At 36.5% G+C, this 27,391-nt stretch overlaps 1 protein-coding gene and 1 pseudogene across 1 annotated transcript in view; one reads left to right on the forward strand and one right to left on the reverse strand.

The window, feature by feature from the left end:
- Positions 1 to 893: 893 nt before the first annotated feature.
- The window catches only part of EYA4 (EYA transcriptional coactivator and phosphatase 4), a 59,162-nt gene continuing 32,664 nt past the window's right edge, over positions 894 to 27,391 (reverse strand). The window contains exons 9-15 of the mRNA XM_060114416.1: positions 19,541 to 19,630; positions 13,722 to 13,780; positions 13,463 to 13,623; positions 10,456 to 10,570; positions 6,467 to 6,588; positions 4,323 to 4,423; positions 894 to 974 (exon numbers count right to left, since the gene is read on the reverse strand). Coding sequence (XP_059970399.1) covers positions 894 to 974; positions 4,323 to 4,423; positions 6,467 to 6,588; positions 10,456 to 10,570; positions 13,463 to 13,623; positions 13,722 to 13,780; positions 19,541 to 19,630 — 729 coding nt within the window. The remainder of the gene's footprint in view (positions 975 to 4,322; positions 4,424 to 6,466; positions 6,589 to 10,455; positions 10,571 to 13,462; positions 13,624 to 13,721; positions 13,781 to 19,540; positions 19,631 to 27,391) is intronic.
- On the forward strand, positions 13,816 to 15,689 carry LOC132500391 (10 kDa heat shock protein, mitochondrial-like; annotated as a pseudogene).

Consider the following 27,391-nt stretch of genomic DNA (forward strand, 5'->3'; position numbering starts at 1 on the left):
TTAAGAACCCAAATAAAACACAAGCTTTCCTTTATTATTATTGTTTTCTTATTGCAACAAATACTCAGTTTCTTGCTGATGCATTATTAAGCTTTGATAGCTTGAATTTTAAATTTGGTCATCTTAAGAATGATCACAAAGGTTTTTGTTTTTCATTATCTACAGAGATTTTAACCAAAGTTACATTGTAACACACAAATGCTGTCTTGTCTTTAAGGCACAACACATCAGTATGAACATTCTGTTTGCCAAACTTAAAAAAGAGACATGATTAGATTCCCATTTCCCCTCCCACTACCCACCCCGACAAATGAAAGAAAAATTGCATCCACTTTCAACGTCAGTTGCTAATAAAGTCACAGTAAATTACTTTCATCAATAATTTACACAAATTACAGGTCTAGATAGGACTGTCCTTACACAGTCTGAGTGCATTCCAATTCAGATTTTCTGGGCTAGGTAGGCTAAAGTCAGATTCAAACCTCAGGGCTGAGAAGATCTCCCATTTTGAGGAATGTTGTTGAACCTTGTCAGACGGAGCCTGTGTTGGTGCTTTGCCAGGGTGAGAGCTCTTTGCTAAAGCTGTTACTTCCAGTTAGGACTCATTCGGTGTGTACCAGCAACCTCCACAGATTTTTTTTTAAAACCATTAAAGTGTTGTAAGTATAAGACCATAGAGCTTCCTTTCTGTAGCACTAAAGTTTAATTCCATTCAGCAATCTGAATTCTTCATTCTGGAATTCTCATTCCAAATATGATTTCATCCTTTAAGACAATTTATATGTGTAAAGCCAGAGGCATTGAATCACACATAAAAATTCAGTGTACTTGAAATATAAAAAAAACAAACAAACAAACAAAAAAAAAAACGGATCTCCAGCTAGAGAACACAGTTACAAATACTCTAATTCCAGTGCTTGATGTAGAGCCAAGAGGTCTGAATGACTTGATATCCTCCAAAAGGGCATATTGTGCTGTGTGGTTAAGAGAGGGAGGGATGGGAGAGAGAAAGGGAAGGGATGGAGAGAGATCATAACTATTATCTCAGTGAAGCAGCGGTCCACACAAGGAAGTGTAGTTCACCCAAGTTCAAGGGAGGGAGTTTAAGGGAGGGATGATCATATTTGAAGGCTTGGTAGCATCAATGTGGTATTGTCAAAATAATAGAGAAATAGATCTGAACTGGATTTTAATCATAATAAAAGAAAGTAATGAGATTTCTTAAGTAGTTTAATATTTATTTTGGAAAGTATCATTACTAATATCAGCATCTGGGAAAGCAAGCTGAGCACCAAAATGCTACGTGGCTGGAGGAAAACAAATTTTACTTACTACATCACTCCTTAAGGTCCATCTCTCAGAAAAAATGATAAACTTCCTAAATCCAAGGCTTTTTGTCGATTTGAGAGGAAGAGGGTGAATTCCTTTCTACATTAAAAAATAATTTGAAGCTGGACTATATAAGGTAGAAAAAAATGTGGGGATGATCAAGTTTCTTACTTGTCTGGGGTAAGTAATAATTTAAGCCAGCAGAGTTGACCTGATTTATTTCCTTGGTGTGGGATTGAGGGAAAGCACTCCAGCATGCATGCTCAAGAGGGAGATATCACCCCCCTCAAGGGGACAAAAATGAGTTTTTGTGGGGAAAAAATTCTTAGATATTACAATGGTTTGTGGCTCTCCAAAGCTATACCAGTAATGGTATATGCGTGGTATTAAAATTTCATGAAGGGTTGTAACTAGGAAAAAAAATGTCTAAAAATACTTCATGGTGGACAATAATGAAAAAAAAAAGGAAATAATGCACTATAGCTATTAAAAAAACCAAAGCTTTATTTATAAGTTTGGGCTGATCACATCTTGTAGAATATATATTTGCATGTAAAATGGAAATATATATATATATTATATGTAACATGGAAAAGACACTTTATTATAAAAATTAATAATTGAAATAATAATCACTATTGTTATATAGTTTTTTACTGCTCAATATGGTAGCCACTAGTCCAATATGGCTATTGAGCACTCAAAATGTGGTAAGTCCAGTTCAAAATACACACTGAATTTCAAAGACTTAGAATTGTTTTAAAAATGTAAATATCACATGAATAGTTTTTATACTTATTAGGTGTTTAGACAATAATATTTTGAGTATATTGGTATATTATTAGAACTAATTCTACCTGTCTCTCTTTTTAATTCTTTTAAACACAGCTTCCAAAAAATTTTAAATTACAAATATGGCTCACATCATATATTTCTATAGGGGAGTTCAGTTGTAAACTTTGAAACTTCTTCTTAGATTTACAAAACAAACTATGCTTTTGGGTCAAATTAAAGCACAAAATTCATCTAGAAGTAACTTTTTAAAATTCAGCTCAGATCTATTTGTAATAGCAAAATAGTACTTTATATTTTTGCACATGCGATTACAGCTACATCCAAAGAAGAGCATGCATTCTGGATACTAGAGAAACCAACCACCTGTGTTTCAAAATAGAATTATAAGCCTTCACCATCACCAAAACTGTACCTACATAAACAACCATTTGGAAATAGCATTCTAACCAAGGTTCTTATCCACTTGGAGTCAGGCCTTTTTCTCCTGAAATTTTGGGTTTAAAGCCGAAGGTGTTAACAACTGGTATACCAAGTCTAGTTTTCACGCCACACATAAATGGGGTTGAATGTATAAGTTTTAATTTTCAAAGGCATATACTGTTTCTGGTTTGGAAAAGTGAATTTTATTAGCCCTGACCTAGATGTGTGTGAATTTCACATAGGCTAAAAGACATGTAAAATGCTTGCTATGGTGGCTGCACTGACTGCTCTTTGTTGTGTGTAATTATGGTGCCAATATGAAAAATTGAAACAAAAGGACTCAGGCCACTGACAAACTCCAGAAGATATTTCAAGTGTGTGCAACCGGAAGGATTTCAAGTGGTTGTCAGCTTGGGTCACTGACAACTGCTAATTAAGACCGAGGGGCACTGTGGGAAGATGAGTCTGAAACAACTCTCTTAATGTTATGGAAAAGCATGGAATATTTCAAGTATGGCTTCCAACGCATCACCAAACCTTCTAAAGTGGAAGCTCCTTCTTTTTCTCCATTTTGCTTGATTTGAATTGACCACAAACATAAATCATATCTTTTATCTTTCTTGTATCACTATAAACTTTCCTAGGAAACTGTTTATGTTGTTTTTTTTTCAGGGGGAGGGTGAGGGGGGACAGAAATCAGGTAAACACTCCAGCACATGCAAGTGTTTAGTGAAGCCTTTATCAGATGATTATTTGAAATCTCCTCAGGATAATAAAGACAATATTCTTTCTATGTAAAACAATATATGCTGACATGTCATTGTTCAACAATACTTATTCATCATTTTGCTTTGTTTTATAAAGTATATCACTTTAATCCTGGCTAGATGATATTTTGCAATCAATCAGTGAAGGAAGCAGTAGATCTCAGTGTCGTGTTGATCAATAGTCTGGTATCTGGGGCCAATCTTGATATCATTCTCCTTTTGATGCTGGACCAACCAGTTAATGGTTTTTTAATTGCCTTGATTTTTTCAGAAATATGGGCCAGATGAAAAGGCTGATTTAAACACCTAAATCCTATGAGATCTTCTGAATATATTCAAAGCCAGGTGCTTGGCTTCAATCAAATACCAATGACTCACCAAAACAAATAACACTCTTCTAGAAGATGTATGGGACATTGCTTCTAAGTCTCTATAACAAGTTGGCACAAAAGGATTTGAATAATATATCCCACTCCAATAGCATTTATTCACTTCTCTAGTAAGTTTTTTTCTTCATCTATTAAAGCTACCCTCAGATTTATCATCATGGGGCACAATTACTACTAGGCACTCGCAAGGGCCATATGGCATAGAGGATGGATGGGAAAAGGGTAAGAACTGAGCCACTCACATGGCTTTCTATGGAGCTCATTAAATGTCTTTAATCTTGTTGAACTTCATGTGCTCAAAAATGGTTTTTTTCCCCCATCTTTCTTATATCTGTGTGTATTACACACACACACACACACACACACACACAAACACACATAAGCACACTCACAAATAAATGTAACTAAATGTTCCTATATTTCCTATGAAGTTTCAGGCAAAAAAAAATGCTAGACTCCAAATGGTTTATTTGAATGTAAGTACTGACCTTCTCATGCTCTTACTGCTTTGCATCTATAAATTTAAATCATTTGTCAAGCTGCCATTGGGCCAAACTACAGGAATGCAAACAAAAAAGCTTGCATTAGAAGTATCACACCAACATTGTTTGAAACAGGTTACCTTTTTTGCTGCCTGTTCTTCTTCTACACCATCCCCAATTACAACATATACTACTTTTCTGCCAAACCTTTGCATTATTCGTTCAAAGCAACTTTCTTTTCCTGGAAGATAAACAAGATAAAGTTCAGAGCGAAGTTACCTGGTTAGCGGCATGCTCCTCATCTCGGCCATCTCCAATCACAACATAAGTTATGTTAGTGCCAAATCTGGACACTATACGCTCAAAACAGCTTTCCTTGCCTGAAAAACAATGCACTGCTTATTCTTCCAGCCATTGCATTCATTAACCTAAAGATTCATAAAGTGTTAAGTTACTTTCTCTTGAACATCAATCACTTAAACTTGCTTGCAAACTCTGGGTTTATGAAATCAACAAATATGGTTGAATACTCTAAGTCTTTACTTAAGACAGATTATTAAATGAATGTATTTCACACTCCAAAAAAAGTCAGTAGGGCTAAGTATCTAATTGGAAAAAAAAATTTATATCTCTTTTATATCTTTCAGTCCATCAAAAGACTATAGGAACAACTTTACAAGCAACTATCAGTTTTTACATTTATTTGTGTAATTCTACACTTTATCTAGTTTGTTTTAAGTAGTATAGACAAGTCAGCTAAAATTATTACTCTGAAAAATTGAAGGTTCACCTAGAACGAAAGAGGAAATACTAAGATGTGGATTTATCTTGATAAACAATTCCTTTCTTCAAGTGGCTGGGAGCTAGTCTGCTCAGATTAATTTTACTAAGGGTGTTGTTTGCTTGGGCCACAGCACTGGTGACACTAGTATCCTCTGATCGCACTATGGGAATAATACCACAGAATTTTTACATGTTCTTTGTTTTTACCACCATTGGCATTATTCTCTGAATTTCATTCCCAGCATGTTCATTCAGTCATGGCTTCTTTTTCACTTTTTCTTACTCTGATAGTTCAGAACTCCAAAAAAATACTAGCTTAAAGGGAAAAATAAAAAATGATTTTTTTTTCAGATTAAAGATAAGGAACAATTTGGCCAATAAGAAAGAATGTTGTCCTTACTAGAGGAAATGTTTATGCTTGTGTAAAACTACTTGATTTGTCAAAAAGCAAAATCAGATTTGATGTATTAATCCTGTTAGCATAAATATACTTATATAAAAAATGAATGGGATTGGTACCAGGGCTCTGAATTGCAGTGCTTAGGACAATGAGGAATTTACTTTATGAAAGCTAGCCTCTCTTTAACTATACTCCCAAAACAGCTGTAGCTGGGGGCTCTTTTTGCCTGTGCCAATATCAGAACTCTGCAAGGCCCAGGGCAGGTTATTTCTGGTAGGGGATTTTAGGATTCTGAACTCTTGTCAAGCTGCCAGAGCCTAAGTTTGTTGACCCTCAGGGCACATTGTACAACCCATCTATTTCCCCAGGCATTTCCTTGACAGACAACAGAATACATGAGTTGCTTTCTTTTAACTCTTTCAAGATGGCAGAAGTTGATGAGCTTTGTTTCTGAAAGTTTATTAGAAGTCTTAGTGCCTCTGAAAGGCACTTAAAGTTAAAGATGGCTCCACAGATAGCTATGATCTAAATAAACAAGGTTGTAGTTCTTTGATTGCTACTGAACTTCTGGAAATGTGGATTTCCAACCATTCATATGTAATGAATGCTCCAATTATGTTTTCTGATCCATGAAATTTTTTTCCCCTGGAATTAAGGTTACTAGTTCAATCCATCTGATACTCCCTTATAATGCCAAAACAGTATTTTTATCTTAGATCTAGATTATTGCATATGCAAGGATGTAATACCATATACCATATTAGGTAAAATATTAAATACTATGGCTAAAGATACTGTATATTATTTAGATAACATGTGCCATAATGAAATACAAATATAATATAAATGTATATGTATATATAAAGAGTCAGAACTATCCAGATACCGAGTTCAGAATTTCATAGGCAACAGTTTTCATAAAGTTTGCACATGCTCAAAGAGTTGCAGGGGACTTCGTTATTCAAGCTCTATTCAAATTTGCTCGATATTCTTATAGCAAAATTGATGAAAGAGGGAATCATGTGGAGACACACATTAAGACAATCCCCCAAAACACAGATATGAACATATTTCACACGGAGTTAGAAATAATTTTCTTACCTATTTTAGTTGCACTGTAAATATTCTCAATGGGAAATGCACCTCCTAAACTATAGAGTAGAACCTTCGCAAGTGCTGGGATCAGCTGGGTTGTTGTTACCAAGACATTTACGCAGTTACTCCTAAGATGAGGAGGAAACAGGCATTTTTGTCTTCTAATACTAGATAACTTCTAATAGTACAAATGTTAAATTATCCTGCAGTCTTTCAATTCCAGAATGAACAGTCCCTGATAACCTACCCTTTCAATTTTCAACAGTTGTTTATGGTACCTATCACCTGGTAGGCACAATGCCAGATACCAGAAATACACTCCAAAATGAAGGAAGTGAAGGAAAATAAGTTTGCCCTCCCACCGGGATCACAAGCTAGACAGGAGGGAGACAAGTAAATAGACCCCTGCGAATAAGAAATATGTTCTATAACCAAGATCTCCTCAGGTCCCTGTGGAACCTCACAGAAGGATACCTACCTCGGCCAGTGGCAATCATGGAAAGATTATTAAAGGGGGCATGGCTTACCTCTGAGTTTTACAAGTGTGCACATCAGCAGTTTTCATAAAATTTGCACATATACAAAGAGTCGCAAGGGACTTTGTTATTTGAGGCAGGTAAGGTATTTTTTAGGGTGATAAGACTCCATGTCCCAGAGTTTTTAGAGCCTGGGAAAGTAGAGGACACAGGAAGGGAGGAGGTGATGGGATGTGTAAGAGGAGTTTTTAGATTTTGTGCAAGAAACAGCCCAGAAAGTCCCAATCAAGGTACTGACAAATGTGCATCCTGAAGAAGTAAAAATAGAGAGGATTCTTACTTAGAACAGAAGGGGTTGAGTTCCTGAATCTCCTTCTAACAACCAAGGGCAAACTGCATTTAATGGGCCTTGTTTTAATCCATCTACTAAGGCCTTACCCTTTGAGGGTGAGAATCTCCCACTCTGCAATTTACATCTGTTTCTTTCACAGTAGACAGGATGGGGGTTGAGGGTGCAGTGGTGAAGGTGAGATAAAGGAAACACCAAGAGAGGGGAGACTGTTAGCCTGAGTCAGGGAAAAGAATGGACTGTGGCCCTTCCTTCTGGATTACAGGGAAATTGAGCTGTCCCACCTGGAGGGGCTCAAACCACACACCTGAAACTGGGAATCAGAAGGCACATAGCTATGCACCTTTCTCTACTAGATATTTTGTATCATGAGCCTTTAATACATATTTGTAAGGGCTGATACAATATTCTCTAGAATTCTGCAGACTGATTTTCAGAACACTGGTCTCAAGGGCAACTTAGAAGGACAAGCTGAGTGCTAAATTCTCATAGGTATGTATATGCTTAGCCCCCAGTACTCTTCATATTATGCTTTATATTCTTTAGACATATCATGCGTAAAGAAGACTACAATTTATTTAAAAACAATTATAAAACTTTTATAATGACAGCTTTTTAAAACATTTTCACTTCTAAATTATCTCCATAGACACCTGATTTTTGTAATAGGAGCACTGACTCCTAGATACAAATGATGAGTTTATCAATTTATATGGGACAAAGAAACAGACTTCTAGAGGTAGAAGTTTAATAAGTATCATGAATACAATATTAAATTTTACTAATAAAAAAATAGAGAGCTAGAAAGTGACTTGCCTATGATCAGACAAAACTTCCCCAAATAATGGCAGACTACTAAGAATAATACACAAACACATTACTGTATTGTGACACAAGGTTCTACATCATATTTCATCAAAATAAGATGTTATTCAATGTCATATATAGATGAGTGTTACAGAATGAAAACATGTTATATGCAATTTATAATGCATTGTAATTTTCAATTACAAACATTGCATACATTTATAAATTGCATATATAGACATTTGTAAAATGCAAACAAATATAAAGAAGAAAATGAAAAATACCAGTTATTTAACCATCCAAAGATGATAACTGCTGTCCCCATTTTGTGCATTTATTTTCAGATTTTCAGTCTGCATGTAGATTGTTTTCCCATTAGGATCATACTGTATGTGTAATCTTACATCTTACTTTTTTCATTTGTTTTTATCATGAGCCTATTTATATATGTCATATTGTCCATTATTCTCCCTCTCCAACAAAACATAATGTATGCAAACTACTCTATCTTGTGGCTGCACCACCATTTTTTAAAGTTAAGCTTAGTCACTTAGATGGTTTTGATTTCTCAGTATCATAAACAATGCTACCTTACATATAAATTTTTCCTATGCATATGATTATGTCCTTTGACTACATTCCTAGAAGAGGAATTAGAGTCAGAGGGTACACACTTTGCTACAGGCTCTGATATATAATTCAGCAGTGTTTGGTGTAAACATCTGCTTTTCTGACAGAGTTTGTGAAATTTACCAATAAGGTAATAGATGTGGATAACTTGGCAACTTTCATGGTACTTAAAACTTCAATGTATAATGATTTATTTTTCCCCTTCATTTCCTTGTCATACATTTATTTATTTAGTTAGCTATTTACATCATATACCCGTGTGTTTAATAATAATCTATATATAATATACAATGACTACACATAGATAATCTATATAACAATGTAATGTAATACCCTTTGGTTTTTAACTATCTAGGAGACCTCTTTAAAAATAATGAAAGCACCTTCTACATTTTACACACGATTTTAGGGGCTGTTGTCCTCACATCCCAGCTTTCTTGCCCTTTGGTCTCCATGTCTCTGTGACCGCACAGAGCTCACAAGGCAGCAAGTCCCATTTTAAAACAGCTTTAATTGTTAGACAATTCTTCCCACATGGAGCCAGAACCTCCCTTCACTGGCTTCCTAGTCATTGGGACCAACTCTCTCCTTCATAGATGCAGAGAGAAATGTAATTTATTTCCAGCCCAACATCTCAAGTAGTTGAAATTGGTAATCTTGTTCCACACACGGCTCTTCTTCAGACTAAACTCCTTGGTTCCTCCCTCTGACTGTTCCTTTTTTGTAGTTTCCACAGCCTAAACTCTTCTGGCCACTTTGCTGGACACAAGATGCTACAAATATGTCACAGCCCCTGTTGGAATGAGGTGCCCAGAACTGAGCAAAGTACTCTGTTCTGCTTCCCCAGCCTGACCCAGGAATCTACTGCCCCCTCCTCTCTCCATTTAGAGACTCTGCTATAAATGCAGTGGCTTGTCATGCCACGTGGTTAAAAGCCACCTGCGGGATTTGGGACACACTCTTTTACTTCCATGTTCTGATTAGACTCTCCTTTTACCCTGCTAAGGTGTCTCTGTATCTTGATTCAATCAGTCCAAATATTAGCTCTTCTCTGAATTTTGTGTTATGCACACATTTGCTAAGCATGATTTTATTTATTCATCCAACACAGAAATAAAACTAAGGAATAGGATAGAACAAATATTCATCCCCACCCTACTAGCTATCATGTTCCAGATTTATATTATTAATTAGCATTTATGGCACATGGTACACAACTAGTTATGTCAATTCAGTTCTATTATGTACACTAACAAGTCAGCATTTCACTGTTTGAACTAAACAACACAAAGGTTACAAGTTTTTCAGGAGCTTCCTCTTGCTTTTTTTTGATGTGTTCAAATTACATATATTCTCTATAATGGCATAAAAGACTTAAAAACATGCACTAATTGTATAAACAGTATTGTGTTTTTTGCCATCATCTTCTGTACTTTGTCACCAACAGAGTGTTTTTTTTAAATCTGAAAGTCAAATGACATTCCCATGGGGTTTATCAGGGGTCATCAGGAGAGAACGGTAAAGAGATGGATCTCCCAGTTATTCTGAGAAGCAGCAACCCCCATCCTCCATCCCAAAACACACACACACACACACACACACACACACAGTGAATTTTAGGTCTCTTCAAACTCTAAAACAAATCTGGGAATTAAAACATTTTAATATATGCTATGCTATTAGAACTACATCTTCAATACAATAAATATAGAAACTGCAACAATACCGCTTACCTAGTACTAATAATTGATAAAGATTTAAGTGCATTTGTTAGCCAGGAGTCTGTCAGACCTTCAATCTCAGCCCTCAACTGCAGCCACGCATCTCTCTTGGCAGGGCCAAGAAGTCCTGCAACACAGAAAAGTAAGGCAGAGTCAAGGGATGAACATTTTTCAGGGATGCCTAGTTTGGTCTTCCTTCTGTCTACTCCAGATGATTTTTATTCCCACCATATCAAAAAGAGAGAGATTGATATCAACACTGATCTTCCATTTCAGAATTGATTATCCATTGATTCATTCATTCCACAAACATTTATTGAACAACTTCTACACATCACATTCTGGGCTAAAAATTAGGGATATAACAGTGAAAGGGTGGGTCCCAGTCTCTGCCCTCACTGATCCTAGAATCTGGCACGGTGGATGCCAGTCACCTGAGGAGCTTTGACAACTACTCCAGAAGACTGACAGGATAGGTCTGGAGAAGAAGTAAGGGTCTACCAGCCTAGAGATACAAACCTCAAATACTTTGGTTGTTTGAAAATGTTTAGTTTCTTAATAATCACAACCATTACCACTTGGAAACAGTAATAATGACATTATCACATATAGCTATAGAGTTTTCTAGAATTTGTTTCTAATACTAGTGCTAAAGCTGTCAGAAATACTTTGTTTTGTAAAAAGGAATTAAGAATTTTGTTTAAAATACTGAAGCCTATGCTACAGCTATAGACGATGGTTGAAAACTACATTGATGTTAGGATAAGAAAAGAAGTAGGCATACTAATTTTATTGAAAAAGCTGTTGCTTTCATGAGGAAACAAGATCATGTAAATCTATTAAAAATAAAGTTCCTTAGTTAACTCATATTTCAGAATATTAAGAGTTCATTTATAGGTGGATAACTTTTTTTTAGTAAATAAATAAATAAATAAATTTTTGGCTGTGTTGGGTCTTCATTGCTGTGCATGGGCTTTTCTCTAGTTGCGGCGAGCGGGGGCTACTGTTTATTGTGGTGAACGGGCTTCTCATTGCGGTGGCTTCTCTTGCTGTGGAGCATGGGGTCTAGGAGCAAGGGCTTCAGTAGTTGTGGCATGCGGGCTTCAGTAGTTGTGGCATGCGGACTTCAGTAGTTGTGACTTGCGGGCTCTAGAGTGTAGGCTCAGTAGTTGTGGCGCACGGGCTTAGTTGCTCCACGGCATGTGGGATCTTCCCAGACCAGGGCTCGAAACCGTGTCCCCTACATTGGCAGGCGGATTCTTAACCACTGTGCCACCAGGGGAGTCCTCGGTGGATAACTTTTTAACCCAAAATTTATAGTTTCTACTGAGCCTCATTTGTCATTATTTCAATAAAGAGATGCTAACGTATCACAAAAAAATGGATTAATATCTCATTGTTTAAACTTTTTAAGCTATACGATTATTTACTAGTAATCTTGTTAATTTTAAAATAATTTTAATAATACCCTTTAAGAGGGATATAATGACACACCTGAATGATAAAAATTAATTCAGATTTCCCAAAGGGATATTTATCTTAAAGTTAAAGTTATTACCCTCAATTGCTTTTAAATAGAATACCTATTTATTTGATTTTACAGAAGTGTCTTGTATAGAGTGTTAGAGTGAATTAGGAAACCTAAGTTGCCTGCCTAAATGCATGGGCAGGTTAGTAGCCTGCAGGAGCCTATTTCTCATTTGGAAATAAAGATCTTCCATATCTAAGCGCCGTTTTGGTTCTAACATTATTACTGTCTATGGTTCTACATGTTTTGGTTCTCTTGTAGTTACTGAACATCTATTGAGCATCTATTACGTGCTTCAAGCTAGCTAGGCACTGGGATACAAGGCCAACAGACACACAGCCAACCTTAAGATGTGTATGGTGCAGTATATATTTTATAGATGAAAACTTTATTTACTATATTGTATTCTATGACATATATGTAAATATACACATGTATAGCATGCACAAATATATATTTAGCTGTCTTATTTCAATTTTAGATTCTGGTTTATACTCAACCATCCCTCTTTTTTTAAAAAAAAAAGAGAAACAAACAAAAAGCCCTGAGAGAAGAATGTTAAGTGTCCTCATAACTAATCATACGATCTTGTTGTTCTAAAATTGATCCTAATAATAAAGACCATCAAGGTTTATTATACCAAGAAGCACATCCAAGATCTAAGTTTTGATGTTACAGGTTTTGATATCACCTGTAATATATGAATGAGTACAAAATGGTTTAGATACTACCTACAGAGTACTTGAACTTATAAAAACCATGATATAGTTAACACTATACATGGCAAAGATATACTGTCAGATAATATGCAGTTTTTGACAGGATAAATTTAACTTGTTGAAGTCTTCAAAATGACATAAAGCACAGTTTGCATTTATTTTTGATAGCATTCCAGAAAGGTAATGATTGCTAACAACTCTGCTTCACTGACTAGGGCTCTTGTCTTTAGACAGATCTTTCCACAGCCTGTATCAGTTCCTTTGTCTGGTTTTCACTGAGAGCGTCCCAGCTGAGGAAGGGCAAAATAAATGTCCTGCTATTAATCTTTTTTAAAATTTAATTTTATTTATTTTTTATACAGCAGGTTCTTATTAGTTATCCATTTTATACACATCAGTGCATACATGTCAATCCCAATCTCCCAATTCATCCCACCACCACCACCCACGCCCCCCGCTTTCCCCCCTTGGTGGCCATACGTTTGTTCTCTACATCTGTGTCTCTATTTCTTCCTTGCAATTAATCTTGACCAAACATCTGGGCACAAAGAATTCCCAATTCCTTTGACAGTGCTGCATGTTTTATTTTGCAGTTAGATTCCCTCCCCCCACTAACTCTAAGAAACTAAAAGTTCTGGCTCACTGTCGTCCAGCATGAGCTCTTGGTAATTTATCTTACAGAAGGATAGTCCCTAATATGAAACTTGAAACTACAGTTGAAATTGTACCTCTATCTGCAGTACCGTTATTAAATTGTAAAAGCCACACATACCTCCCACATTGTTCTTGTAGGTGTTGTATAATTCTTTTACTCTTCTGTAACGAAAAGCCAACTTCCTCATCCAGTCAACCCCTCCTCTTACACCTGTTGGCAAACAAAGGTTTGCACTACTTGCAGCTGCATGGAAGCCATCAGTTGCAAAACTGTAGGTACTGCAACACCCAAAATACATTAAAAAGAAATAATTACATGTGCAAAACTTCACAGCTGAATTTCTATAGGAAAGAGCATACTGAAAGGCATGGCTTACCTTAAGTCTTGCCCATTATCATCAGAGGAAACATCATCTATATGAACTTGATCACACTCCTGTTAAAAACATTGGAAGAGTTGTTTTTCAAACGATGCTTGTCACCCTGTTTGAAGCTTTTTCCATCTTTCCACCTGATCAGCTCATGGCCAGAAGAGGGCAGCATTTGCCCACCCATCCCACCCTCTCACGCTGGGAAATGGCACCATTTCTACTCTGTAAGATCTAACTCCAGAAGAGGGCCTGAAAACATATGGCATGTGAGTTTCTTTAGAGCAAATACAAAAATAATTTTAATCTTAAAATTATTGATAAGAAATTTTCTTGAATCTTTACAATAATCACTGGTGATCACTTTCAGCCATTTCTGTTAAGCATACTTAAGTATGAAAACAAAGCTAATCTGAAGATACTCAAAACTTGTTTGGGCTAAACACCTCAGTGGTTACTATTATTTATTATTTTTGGAGCAGCAACAGAGGGGCTTGATGATTATGGTGTTCTGTTAAATTTCTATGACTTCCTTTTTGCTGGGCCAGTGATACTATGAAAAGAATCATGCTGATGTTGTTTTAAAAGTCCTGATCTTTCAACCAGCAAAAGCTAATAACTGTAGAAGCCGACACTTTTTGTGGTTGTTTTAAATCTTTAAACTGAAAAGAATACTGAAAGTAAAAGGGAGTAATGAAGATTTACCAACTCAAATGTGCTACAAATTCAAAGGAAAATAAACTTTAGGTACATACGCCCATATAATTGACCTAAGTTATAGTGTACTCAGAACAAATGGTAACTTTTCTGGAAAAGAATTCATTTCTTCTTTGCTGTTCTAAGAGTCGTTTTCTATCTTCAAATAATCTGCATAGTTCCAGTGAAATAGTACATGATCTGAAGGTGGAATTTTGGTAGGGCTTTCAATAACTAGTTTACTAACCTCAGAGTAAGTATGGTTTAGCCTTTTGGGCCTCATTTTTTCCCCTCAGATAATTACAGTTCATCATTCAAAATCAATTCTGAAAAATCATTAAATTTGAAAATAAGATGCCATACTAAAGGCTTTTCAGCTACTATTTATAATCATTATAGGACTTGGAAGTATCTGATGGTGAAATATATAATATCTTATCTCTAGCTTTCCACACTGAGTATATTAGATCTTGTTGCAGTCTGAGGATAAATTAGTTGGCTCAGGTTTCTTTTAAAATATAAAACTTAGTGAGTAGCTCAATCAATACAATTTTAGTACATAACTTGAAAATCCAGGTAAACTAATTTTAAAGGTTCATATTATGTACATAAATTATAGGTTTAGTAATTTTTGAATAAATATATTCATAAGTAAGGAAGGGCCTCAAAAAGTTAATCTTACTGGAAGCTCCCTGAGGGGGCTGTTTGGGTCACCCAGATATGCTATACCCACACTTAAGGCACTCTCTGGCACGAAGTAATCACTCAACACTTCTTTGTTTGAATGAATGGCAGAAGTCTAGACAAATATAGTTCATGACAGAATTACCACAATCATTTAAATTTTCTAACATATAGTTAGGTGATAAAAATAATAATATTCTAGATGGCAAGGGCTGTAAGAAGATATTTATATTAAGAGTGGAGGGGAAGGCAGGAGAACAGAGTACGGGCTGAGGCTACAGGAGAGGCATTTACAGAGGTTCTTCCCCATTTTGACTGAGTGTTTGTTGAAAGGAGCACAGCCCAAACTTTAACCAAAGAAGGCATTATGCTTCCAGAAAATTCTCAGGGAAAAGTATTGAAAGCAACTATAGTAGCTCTTGGATTGGGCTCTAAAGGAAAGGGTGAAGAGATTTAACTAGTTAGTATGAAAGCTGAAAATAAAAGTTCTTCCAGAATACTGAGGCAGCAAAGTAGTTCTCGATGACAAGGATTATTTCTTGAGTTGGTGACGTTCTTGTTAAGTATGAAGACCAAATTAAACCACTATTGAAATAGAATCATGTGAAGCTTCTGATTCCACTGAGGTTCTGAAATCTTTTATCATGTAAACAATTTCCATAATTTTATAATAAACTAATGATATTAAAAAAGGGGGGGATCTTATGAATTACACTGGTAATTAGAAGTAATTTCTATATTTAATATCCTCCCATATAATTTTTATAGAAATTCCTCTGACATTTCAAGTATTAACTCATATGATTAATTTGTACATTTTGCCCCCAAATTTATTTTTTACTCCTGAGGACATCAGTATATCAAACTTATTGGACCGTGAGTTCCATATTTGAAGTTATGTTTGAGGTTTTTCCAAATGGAACTTCTCTTTAAATTTATGCCTAGTTAACTATGCTTGTTGACTCTGGACCATTGCCCGAGGATTACAGTCCAGTGAAAGAAACCTGAACTTCAATCACTTACATTTTTAGAAAAATCTAAATAATTGTTCTTCAATTAGTGTTCACTCAGAGGAACTTTATAAGAAACATTTTGACAAAACACAAAATAGTAAAAACAGTGTCATGCTTTGGCTTTAACAAACTTCAGTGAAAGAACTCAAACATTTGGAATAATTCTGGCACTAATCTTAAATTCTTTAATTTTGTCTTATAAGGTGACCGCAAAGTTGTCACTGATCTGTATCAGTTATAATCCATAGCAGTCTTCTCTCACTTTTGTTAGCCCAAACTCCCTGGTGCCTTCTCTTCTGGAAGTTATTTTAACTGAAATAACATTTTATTTAAACAGTGAGTATTCACTTCTTAGGGACAGTGGTGTGAGCATTTGCCTTCTCTGCAGTTGGACAGGATGTAGTGAAGTATCTATTAAGAGGATTTAAATTTGTATCTTTTAAGGAATTATGTGAGAGCAGCTGCTACTACATATGTTGCAGTAGCTATTGAAGGATTTGAGTCTCAAATTAGATTTTTAGGTTAAGAAAAGGAACCCTGAGAGATTAAATACACAAGGGGAAATCACATAATAGGCTAATGATGAAGTTATTCTCTTGAGGAATTCTCTTTGTCAGTAGAAGCAGACATAGCTTAATACCAGTTATGAAGCTCATGACAATTTTTGCTTATAAGAGGTTTACTGAAATAAAAAACCGGGAGAAAGTAAAGTTTCAAAATCAGATACAGAGGATAGTGGGTATGTATGTAACTTTACTGAATGATCTTGAAAGCTATTGTTTAGATTTTATTAGTTTTAGTGTTTGTTTATCTCACCTAAGTTAGCATAAACCTCTGAGTTTCCTTGGGCACCTGGATGTGCATGCACGTGGGTGTGTGCACATCTGAGAACTCAATCAATTTCTATGCAGAGACTAAATCATTTCATTGATTTAGTACATTATTGTTGGATACTAAGTTTTAGTGTTTGAGTAAAATGGAATTTTTATCACATTCTAAAGCACAACTAAAATGCTACCATCATAGACTAGAAAGTCAATATCAATATTTTCTCAGTTACTATTTCTACCTGAGATCTTGTTGGGTATTTTAAAGATATGTTTTATATAGTATCAAATCCAAAATAAAAATTCTTAAAGCACCATAGCTGACCACATGTTTCTGATATGCCAATATTCACATCAAACTTGCTAAAGGTATATTCAAATTCACCATCATCAATATAAAGTTATATTCAAATTCATCATATGTTCTCACTTTAGTGTTCTGTTAGAAGTTGGATGGTAAATTTATTCCATCTGGCTTCCAGTGTGCCACTAAAAACCTAGAGTCATTTATTTCATTTATTTCTAGTAAAAATAATAAATGAAATGAAATAAAACTGTAAAATTGGATAAAACCATATCAAACTTCTTTTTTGTGTGTTTTACAGGCTTGAGAGGAGTAATAATCTTAGAATTCTTTTTAGAATGAGACTCATCCATTTTACCCAACAGAAATATCAACCTAAAAAGTTATCACCATATATGTATAAAAAAATCAAGTTTCCAAAAGATTCAAGTGTGTTTCCTATTATTGTGTATATATAAAATCATTCTATACAGTAGACAGTAATAAGTAGCAAGATTAATTTAAATCAGGTTTTAGAGAGGTGATTATTACTTCTTATTATCTAAAACTGGAAGACTTGCCCAAGAATACTGATCTTTCATAGTGTCTCTTAAAGAAAAAAAATAAAACCTCTTTAAACAGAATTTAAATTTTATTATCCAGTAAAAACAGTGACTCACTGCAGAGAGAACAAGAAAGAAAATGCTATTACACAGGCTTCCAACACATATGTTTATGGGATATACTGAACAGCACATCTTTTACGCATGCCTCAGATGTAACTAAAACTGGGTTTAAGACCTTGTCAATTAAAAAAAATTATTCAAAGCACTAACTTGGCTTACTTTCCTTGCACACGTCTGTTAATTTCAGCATGGTATGGGGACAGGGTATGTGTTCTGGAGCCAGACAAACTCCAGAGTTCCAAATCCCAGTTCTATCACTTAGCAGGTAGCCTTAGACATGATTTTTATGCTGGTGAACCTTACAGTTTCTTCTCTACAAAAATAATGTGATAAACATATTTATTCCAAAAGTTTGTTAATTAATTAATGGAAAGCCCAATATAAAATGTCAAACACAAGGTGCAGATTCAGTAATAATAATCCCCATCTTCACTCATAATGTGATTATAGATAAATGCTTTAATTTCATTGTGAAATCATGGGATAAAAATCAATTTGAATGAGTCATTTTAAAAAAAATAAAGAGAAATCTATTTCAGCATAGTTGTTCTTGACAGAGAAGAACTTCTGTCCAGTGCCCAAGTTACTCAGTTATTTCAAATTTTATCATCTGAATGCCTAATAACTCAGATCATTAGCACTCATATTATATACCTTATTACAGTACTTATTTAGCTATCCTGAGGCTATTTTTTCTTGGGTTCTTTTAGTTTGTTGTTTTTGCTTTTACTTTCTCTTCATTTGAGGTTGGAAATGGAAAGATGAATTAAGAAAAAAAGAGAAAATAAGTGCAATCAAACCAGTCAGAAGTGCTATGTAAATAGCTCTTGCATGGTTTTATCCAGAAGGGGAAGAAATAGGGAATGATAATGCCTAGAATTAAGTTTCGGATTATCTATATTTACAAAACAGAAGTAGATTCACAGATGTAGAGAACAAACTTATGGTTACCAGAGGATAAGGGCGGGGAGGGATAAATTGGGAGATTGGGACTGACATATACACACTACTATGTATAAAATAGATAACTAATAAGAACCTGCTGTATAGCACAGGGAACTCTACTCAGTACTCTGTAATGACCTATATGGGAAAAGAACCTAAAAAATAGTGGATATATGTATAAGTATAACTGATCACTTTGGTGTACACCTGAAACTAACACAACATTGTAAATCAACTATACGCCAATAAATTTTTTTTTTAAATTAACGATCCACGCTAGAACCAGGAACAGTATCTGTGACTAACTATTGTGCAGTGATTAACCTAAATTGCATCCTGGTTAGTAACCTGGAAAAGTTAATGCTGATTACAAAGATGGAATGAATTGTGGCTGAGACACCAAAAGGACCAGGAGTAGTGGACAGGGGTGTATGGTATGAGACATCAAAGCAGACCTCCTTTTTGAAGACACTTTTTGTTCTAAATATGCACCAGTAAATATGTATCATTCATTAACACAATTTCGCTTTTGTTTATATTTGCATATACAATGTCTCCCCTTGACAGGAACTTTACTGTTCTCTTCAGCTAAATTTCTATCTTTCTGGTTTTTTTGAGGTTATCTGCATATATAGAAACCATATAAGAGTTTTAATAGTTTGATACAACTATTCTTAGCTCTGTAAATTCTTACCTCTAAATCATTAAAAAATAAATGTGTATCAGCAAGATTAAAAATCATCTCCTCCATTCGGAGTCCAAGGGTTACAGCCATGGGGGGATCCTGAAAAGGAAATGCACATATAATAAAGTAAATTTTCAGTAACCACAGTTATTATTAAAATTATCTTAAGTGCATATGCCTGTAGGGGGTAAGGAGGTGGAAACTGTTTGGTTTTTTTTTTTCTTTTTTTTTTTTTTTTGCGGTACACGGGCCTCTCACTGTTGTGGCCTCTCCCGCTGCGGAGCACAGGCTCCGGATGCGCAGGCTCAGCGGCCATGGCTCACGGGCCCAGCCGCCCCGCGGCATGCGGGATCTTCCCGGACCGGGGCACGAACTCGTGTCCCCTGCATCGGCAGGCGGACTCTCAATCACTGCATCACCAGGGATGCCCTGTTTGGGTTTTTAACCTAAGATGCAAAAGATTTCCCACTTATCAGAAAAGGTGCCTTTCTAAAGGGTTATCTACAACATATTAAATATACTGCTACATCTGTGAATTTACAGAACTTTATATGAACAGAAGAGTGACTTAGATACATTTTCACATAAAGCTATACGTTCATGAGAGGAGGAGGAAGGAAGCAAGCTAGTTCACAGGACTCAGTTTACATATACTCCATGGAAAGTCCTTTGGAGAAAGGTGCTTGGATGGGACACTGAAGAATGGAGCAGATCTGTTAAAAAGAGAAAAGGATGTCCTTTTAAGAATGACAACAAATAAGTAGAAAAGAGAGAAAAGTAGGTCTATTGGATGTTTGTAGGAGGAGAGCAGATGATATTGTCTGGAGGTGGGATAGGAAGAGGTGGCAGAGCAACTCTAACTTCATTATTAATTTATTTTGATCAACAGGCAATATTTATCTGAATATGTGTAGAGTCTGATCTAACCTGCATTTGACTAGGGATGAAGAGGGAAGGGTGGAGTAAGGCTAAAGAAATATTAATTGAGTAAATATAATATAGAAATGTATAAAAATAAAATATATACATCTAGAAGTCTAATGAAAGTAAGGGGATTTAGTAAAAAGTCAAAGTGACTTAATTTTTCTTTATAGAAACTAAGAGATTACACAGCAGCAAGGAGTTGAGAATGAAGACCAGAGCTGGTATTTTACCACAGTTAATTACAGTTGAAAGCCTGGAATAGAGAGGCGTAAGACTTTATTTTAAAAAGTAAGCCCTTTATTTTAGGGCTAGGGAAATAAGTCATGCACAAACCTTGTGTTTAAAATGATCAGAGTTGGAATGATCTCTAAAGGAGAACAGCTCTGGATGTGACTCTGGAGATGAGAAAAGAGAAAACCTGGAAGGGACAAATCCTCAGAATTTGAGACCAGAATGGGTGTTGTCAGGGAGAAGAAAATGGTTTCAAATAAGGCTGACAGATCTAGACGGATACTATTGGTTTTGGCTGAGAAGTTATTTTGGAAGACCTTAGAGGGTGATTTGGGTTGAGTGGCTGGGCCAGGAGCCAGACTGTAGGGATGTGAGGAGAGAGAACCAAACTTGTGTTTTCAATGTTCTAATAAATGGCATTTCAAGAAATGTATTTAAACTTGGGGAAATGTAATGCTAACGTTACTTCAATTTATGATAAGAATATGCAACCCAGGTCAGGTCAAGCAGTATTCATATACACCCCAGAACTTCCTCGACTTAGCAAGAAGAAGACTCTCTTTATGTCACACCTATACTGCAACAACCAATGTTTTCCCTCTGTATTTCCATAATACTTTGAGGGGGGAAATCCTAGAGTGTAACCATATTTGAAGTGAATGTCAGCCTCATATTCTGTAGTGTTGAAAACCTACAGAATAGGAACTGAGTGCTGAGAAGGAGAGAGAGGAGAAGGTCACAGAGATGTTGAGCAAAGCTAAGACTTGATGTGGGAGAAGATGAGAGGACAATCATAATATGTTGGGTGTCAACATAATTTTCCAACAGTTTATTTACATCTCTTTCTTGGAGATTTCTGTGGATTTCATAGCTAGACATTCTCTCTTCTCAAAAACAGAGACTCATCATTCACATATTTGATGGCATCTTGGTGTTATGTCCTCTGGCCAGTATGACTCTATGCTAGATTCATCGGTCTTCCAGTGACAGGATCATTTGGAGCAATGTACCCAAAGATCAAATAAATTCCATTTTATCCAACAAGTATTCATTCAAGAACGAGAACAAAAATACGAAGTGCCCCATTTTGTGTCTCAAGGAGTTTCAAAACTCAGAGGGATCTCTTGCTCTGTTTCCTTCAAATATAAAATTCTTTTTTCTTATTTCTTTTTGTTGTTGTTTATGTTTTTGTTGCTGTTGCCGAAAGAAAATCTCTGGAGGTAAAAAAATTTAAAAATATACATGTGTCTTCTTTCTGTAAAAAAATTGTGTTTCTAGACTCCCTCTCTCTTTTGTTATGGTGGTGGTGGGGTTGAATAGGCTGAGGACACAGAAAACTTGTAAATATTCCATCTAGTCATGGAACCATGAACAAAAAGCCTACAGAAATATCAGGAAAAATCAAATGTAATTATAGCATGAAAACATATAATTCCATTAGTGATGCTCTATGCTTTTGAGGAATGTTCACTGATGCAAGACAATAAAACTGAGCTCCACAGGACTATGTTATGTTTCTGATGATTACTGCCCTAAAGATATATATTTCAGATGGGGGTTCAGAAATGTCTTCTATAAAAGATTTTCCTTCTTGAGACTAGATTGGTTAAAGTCTTATCGTATGATTTGCCAATTTTTCTTTTTAAAGTTTTAGATAAAATTCTTCAATTTCTTATGTTCATGCCTCACATTCTTTGCATTTACAGATCAGATTTATGAGGATGGGAGAAAACGTACTGTTTCTTTTTTATTGTTACTTTCATCGATGCCATGCTTCTGTAGCACGTAACTCTCTATGATACCTCAGCAGTGATAGGAAAATCCATGAAGAATGCATTTTGTGCATCTGATAGGCATGCAAACAAATATAATTTTTAAAAAATCAACAAGAATTCTCTAACAAAGAAGCATAGCATATGACATGATGAAAACTGTTTTTGAGCACCCCACTGGAATGCAACCCCATGGCAAAGGAAGGGGCAGTTATTTGTTTCTCGAGCTCTGGCAATTCCACATCACACAGGCTCCTAGAGCCAGGACTTAGTAAGCATTTTGGCAAAATTTCATTGGTTCACCGGGAAAGTTTCAGTTTGGGGTTTGCGTGAGTGTGAACTGGCTGTATTTTGCTAAGGCCTGTTGAAAGGGAGGTGTTTTGTCACCTATGCCGAAGGCTTGACACAGAAGGGCTAGGAATAGCCATGCCACAAGCCAAGGAAAGCCATGCTTGTAAGAGGTGCTGATCTTGTTTCTAAGAGAACATCAGGTGAGGGCTTATTTTCAAATATCTGGTTTTACTTTTCTTTTCTTTTTCCAGTTTACTAAGTCACTGGGATAGCTAATTCTAAGTAAGCAGATTCCAGCACCCCATTTTCCAGCTAAAGAACCCCCAGATGTAAGAATCCAAGAGAGATGGGCAGGAAGTTGGTGGATGTCACTGTCATGTTGGACACCCTCTCCCTTGCAGAGCACCGGGCAGGAGCGGCCAGAGCCTGCAATCCCATGGCTTTATCAGGCATTTGAGAATTAAACATACTTCTGGATTGAAGCCAACTTTTATACAGAGATGTTTGCTCGTTTTCATTAGACATTTGTAGAATTATGGTCACCTTATGAATCAAGGGTTACTGCCTTTCCTCAGTTTAACTGTAGTGAGTGTTGAGTTTAGGGTCTGCAATGAAGTGACAGTGAAAACTTGGATAGAGGGGAAAAGTGGGATAATAAAGTGAGTAACAGGGTTTTGTGGTAGCTCTGATACATATTATACATGCATAACAGTTCCAATCGGTTCAAAGTGTCTACAGCAGAGTTTCATATGGGGCAAACTGAACCTCTGCCAATTTAAATTTACTCTGTGTAGCGTTCTATGAAAATACTGAAACTATTCCCAAGACATTTGTTGGAGAGAGAGAGACAGACAAGAGACACAGAGACAGAAACAGAGACAGAGGGGAGATGAAGAAAATGAGTAGCTCTTGGCCCTTAACTGTGTGCTTTTCAGCCGGATGTGATCAGTGTATAACCAAGTCAGGATCAAGGACAGCACTTCTCTATATCAAAATACTAACGCCTATTAGCCATGTAAGCGCAGAGCATAAATTGGAGCCAGACAGTCTGTCTATGGGCCTCTGCCCTGCACTGGGCCATCAGCTGGAATTCCTCCTCTAGGGACACACTGTAAAAATATTTCAGGAGAGGCAACAACTATGTATTTTTAAAGAAATGGGGGATTTTTTTTTAAGAACTCAAGCTCTTGGAACAGTTACTCCCTTGGGACCTGAATCATATTTGTGGACATGTGCACACAGAGGCAGAAGATGTGCAAATTCATTACAGGAAAAGAAAGACAAACTAGCTCCACGAACCAAGGTGGAAATAGCTAGTGGGTTTGTTAGAATACCTAAACTCTTTTAATCAGCGACAAGAAATGTCATGACATTCAGTCATGAATCAGAAGGGAAATTTTACAATTGAGTTGTTTTTCTATAATGGACAGGCAGTGGGCTTAAGCATTCTCAGCAGGAATTGGAGAAGGATTTTAGGAACTTTTATGTATTTATTGAGTGTCTACTATGTGTCAGACATGATCAAATTCTGGGCAGAGAGCAGAAAATTAAATAAGCAAACTCCCTGCCCTTATGGGGTTTATATTATTACTGGATGAGCCCTCTGATGAATACATGGACAAAAAACAAGGAAATCTGTAGTATTCTAGGTGGTGAAAAAAATCAGTTAGCAGACACAGAAGGCTATGGGGATGGTTGGTGATGGCTTATTTAAAGAAAGTGAAGGGAAAGCATTTCTTAGGAGGTGATAGTGGAGGATAAGAGACCTGAGAAAAGGGAGGGGACTAGCCATGCACAGATGTGGCGATAGGGAACATACACAGAGGCGACAGTGAGGCTAATGTGTACGGGAGAGTGTGAGGCACAGTGACCCAAGTGAGAGACGTGAAATGGACCAAGGATTTTAAGAAAGAGGGAGTGATTAACTGGGTCACATACAAGTGAGAGAGACCCCAGGAAGATAAACCATGAATTTGACAAGATAAACCATGAATTTGGCAAGATCATTTCTCAGACTTGAAGAGAGTTGTAAGACTGGCAAGAGAGGGAAGGGCAGAGAAAGAGGGCAGTGACTGGAAAATGGCTCAAGAGGCTTTTCTGGTGATGGGACTATGATGATATGTAAAAGAGTGATGGGAATAATCCAAAAAAGTGTGACACTGGGGATTCAGGAATGAAAGAGGTCTTTTTGGGCGGCGATTCACTGGGTAAGTGAGAGGGCCTGGACCCAGGGCATGAATGGGGGTGCAGAGAGCAGGCAGAGAATACGGTTATGGTGCAAAGATAAAGTGATCCTTCCAGTTTGCTTTTTTTTTCTTAAAGTGATGGAGGAGGAGTTTTGTGCAGAATTGAGAGGGGACTTTGAAGGGCTGAGGGGAGAGAAGGTTTGAAATAATCAGCTGGAAGAGTTAGCCCAGGAGTGCTGGGACCCACTTGAGATTTGTGGCCACGTTCAGCTCTTGAGGTACAGGTAGAGTGTTGGGCAGGGTTTTTTTGATTTGTTTTGTTTTTTTTCAAGGTGAGCCTGATGGAGAAAAAGAGGCATAAAGATGATGAGGCTTTATGCAAAAGCGGGGTGATAGCATCATCCAGGGCTGGGATGATGACGTCTGAGGCAGAGGCTCCTGAACTTGACCACATATGAGAAGCACCTGGGGAGCTTTGAAAAATCCTGCTGCCCAGGCCACACCCTGTATCAATTAAATCAGATATTCTCTGAGGTGGGACACATGCATCAGTAATTTCTAAGCTCTCCAGTGATTCTAATGTACACAAGACTGAGAATCAGTGATTAAGATCTTTCTACTCAAAGTGTGGCTCACAGACCAACAGCACTGAGTTAGGAGCTTGTTAGAAAGGCAGATCACAGACCCTACCCTGGCGATCTACTGAAGCAGAATATACAGTTTAACAAGATTTCCTGGTGACTCATAGGCATGTTAATATTTAAAAAGCACTGGTCTAAGAGCTCTCCTGAAGGTCTGGGATGGTTAGGGAACACCAGAGCTGGCATGGCCTTCTGGTTTCCTAGGAGTTAAGCCTCTGAGATGCTTCCAAAAGACTCTTATGACCTGAATCAGTCTGATTACTGAGTAGCATGGTGACTCAGTATAATTTCTTGGAAATTAGGTTTCCCTGGAAATAGCTTACAGTTATGAGTAAGAGTGAATTAGTGAATTACCCCACCTTCACCTCCATAAAGATCATCTGTGGACTTAACTTCAAGGACCAGAGGACCCATGGTGCCTCTTTTCTTAGTCATGCAGCCAACGACCTTCTAGGGAGCAGGTAAAGGTGTGAAACTAGTTAGTTTTTCCTCTGGATTAAAAGGATTTGTTCAAAATCCAAGTATTTGATGTAAGCATCATATTTGCAACTGAACAGTAGTCAAATTAAGTAATCAGAATCATGAAGGGGACATCACACAGCTTACCTACCACTACCAGCTTCTACTGTTTTGATCAGTAGAGAATCCAATGAATAAAGCTCACCCACATTTATTAAACTAATAACAGATTAAATATACTTCAAGGGGAATTACAGCAATAGTAATATGTTACAACTATAGTTGCTATGCTATACTACTGCTATCGTAGAGATTATGGATTGACGGAACTTGCTTCCAGCCCATAATATATCATAAATATGTTTAAAAATAAAAAATAGTAAAGTATCATATTTATATTATACAATATATAATAGTATAGCATAGCAACAGGATGGAAAGGGAGAAGAAAAGAGAATGGTGAGAATGACCATGGAAGGATGAGCTAGAAAGCACAGGACGGAGAGAAAAGTGACAGAGATGGCAAATGAACCCACCCAATTGAGGCCTTAGGACTTGGAGAAAGGTGGGTGGTATAGTAGAGGAAGACTGTAGAAAAGATAAGTGAGACATGAATTTCAAAAAAGGCAAGTTAATGATGAGTTATGGAAATTTAAGGCAAGGTAATAATGTAATCTGCCTCCCTCCAACATCCAAGATGTGAGATTGAATGTTTTTTTTAAAATTTATTTATCTTTTTGTTGTTGTTGAGGTATAGTCGTTTTACAATGTTGTGTTAGTTTCTACTGTACAGCGAAGTGAAGTAGAGTTACCTGTGCTATACAGCAGGTTCTTATTAGTTATCTATTTTATGCACATCAGTGTATACATGTCAATCCCAATCGCCCAATTCATCCCACCCCCACCCCCGCCCCCTACCACCCCTTGGTGTCCATACGTTTGTTCTCTAAATCTGTGTCTCTATTTCTGCCTTGCAAACTGGTTAATCTGTACCATTTTTCTAGATTCCACATATATGTGGTAATATACGATATTTATTTTTCTCTTTCTGACTTACTAGAGACTGTCATACAGAGTGAGATTGAATGTTCATAAGCGAAGATCATAAACGGAGATTGAAACTTCAGGGAGGTTATAAAAGGTGTCTCCAGAAGTTTGTGCTTTTAAGAAATGAATAACCACCTATCTTTCTTGTATATTAATTTCAAGTTTCACTGTCTCTCAAACTCCCTATGAGAGCTTGAGAAGTGTCACTGTCTTTGATTTAGCTTTACTTTTACATACATATGTACAAGTGACCCTTGAACAACATAGGTTTGAACCTTGTTGGTCCATTTATATGCGGAATTTTTTTTC

This window comes from Mesoplodon densirostris, chromosome 12, assembly GCF_025265405.1.
Source record: "Mesoplodon densirostris isolate mMesDen1 chromosome 12, mMesDen1 primary haplotype, whole genome shotgun sequence".
NCBI classification, from domain to species: Eukaryota; Metazoa; Chordata; class Mammalia; order Artiodactyla; family Ziphiidae; genus Mesoplodon; species Mesoplodon densirostris.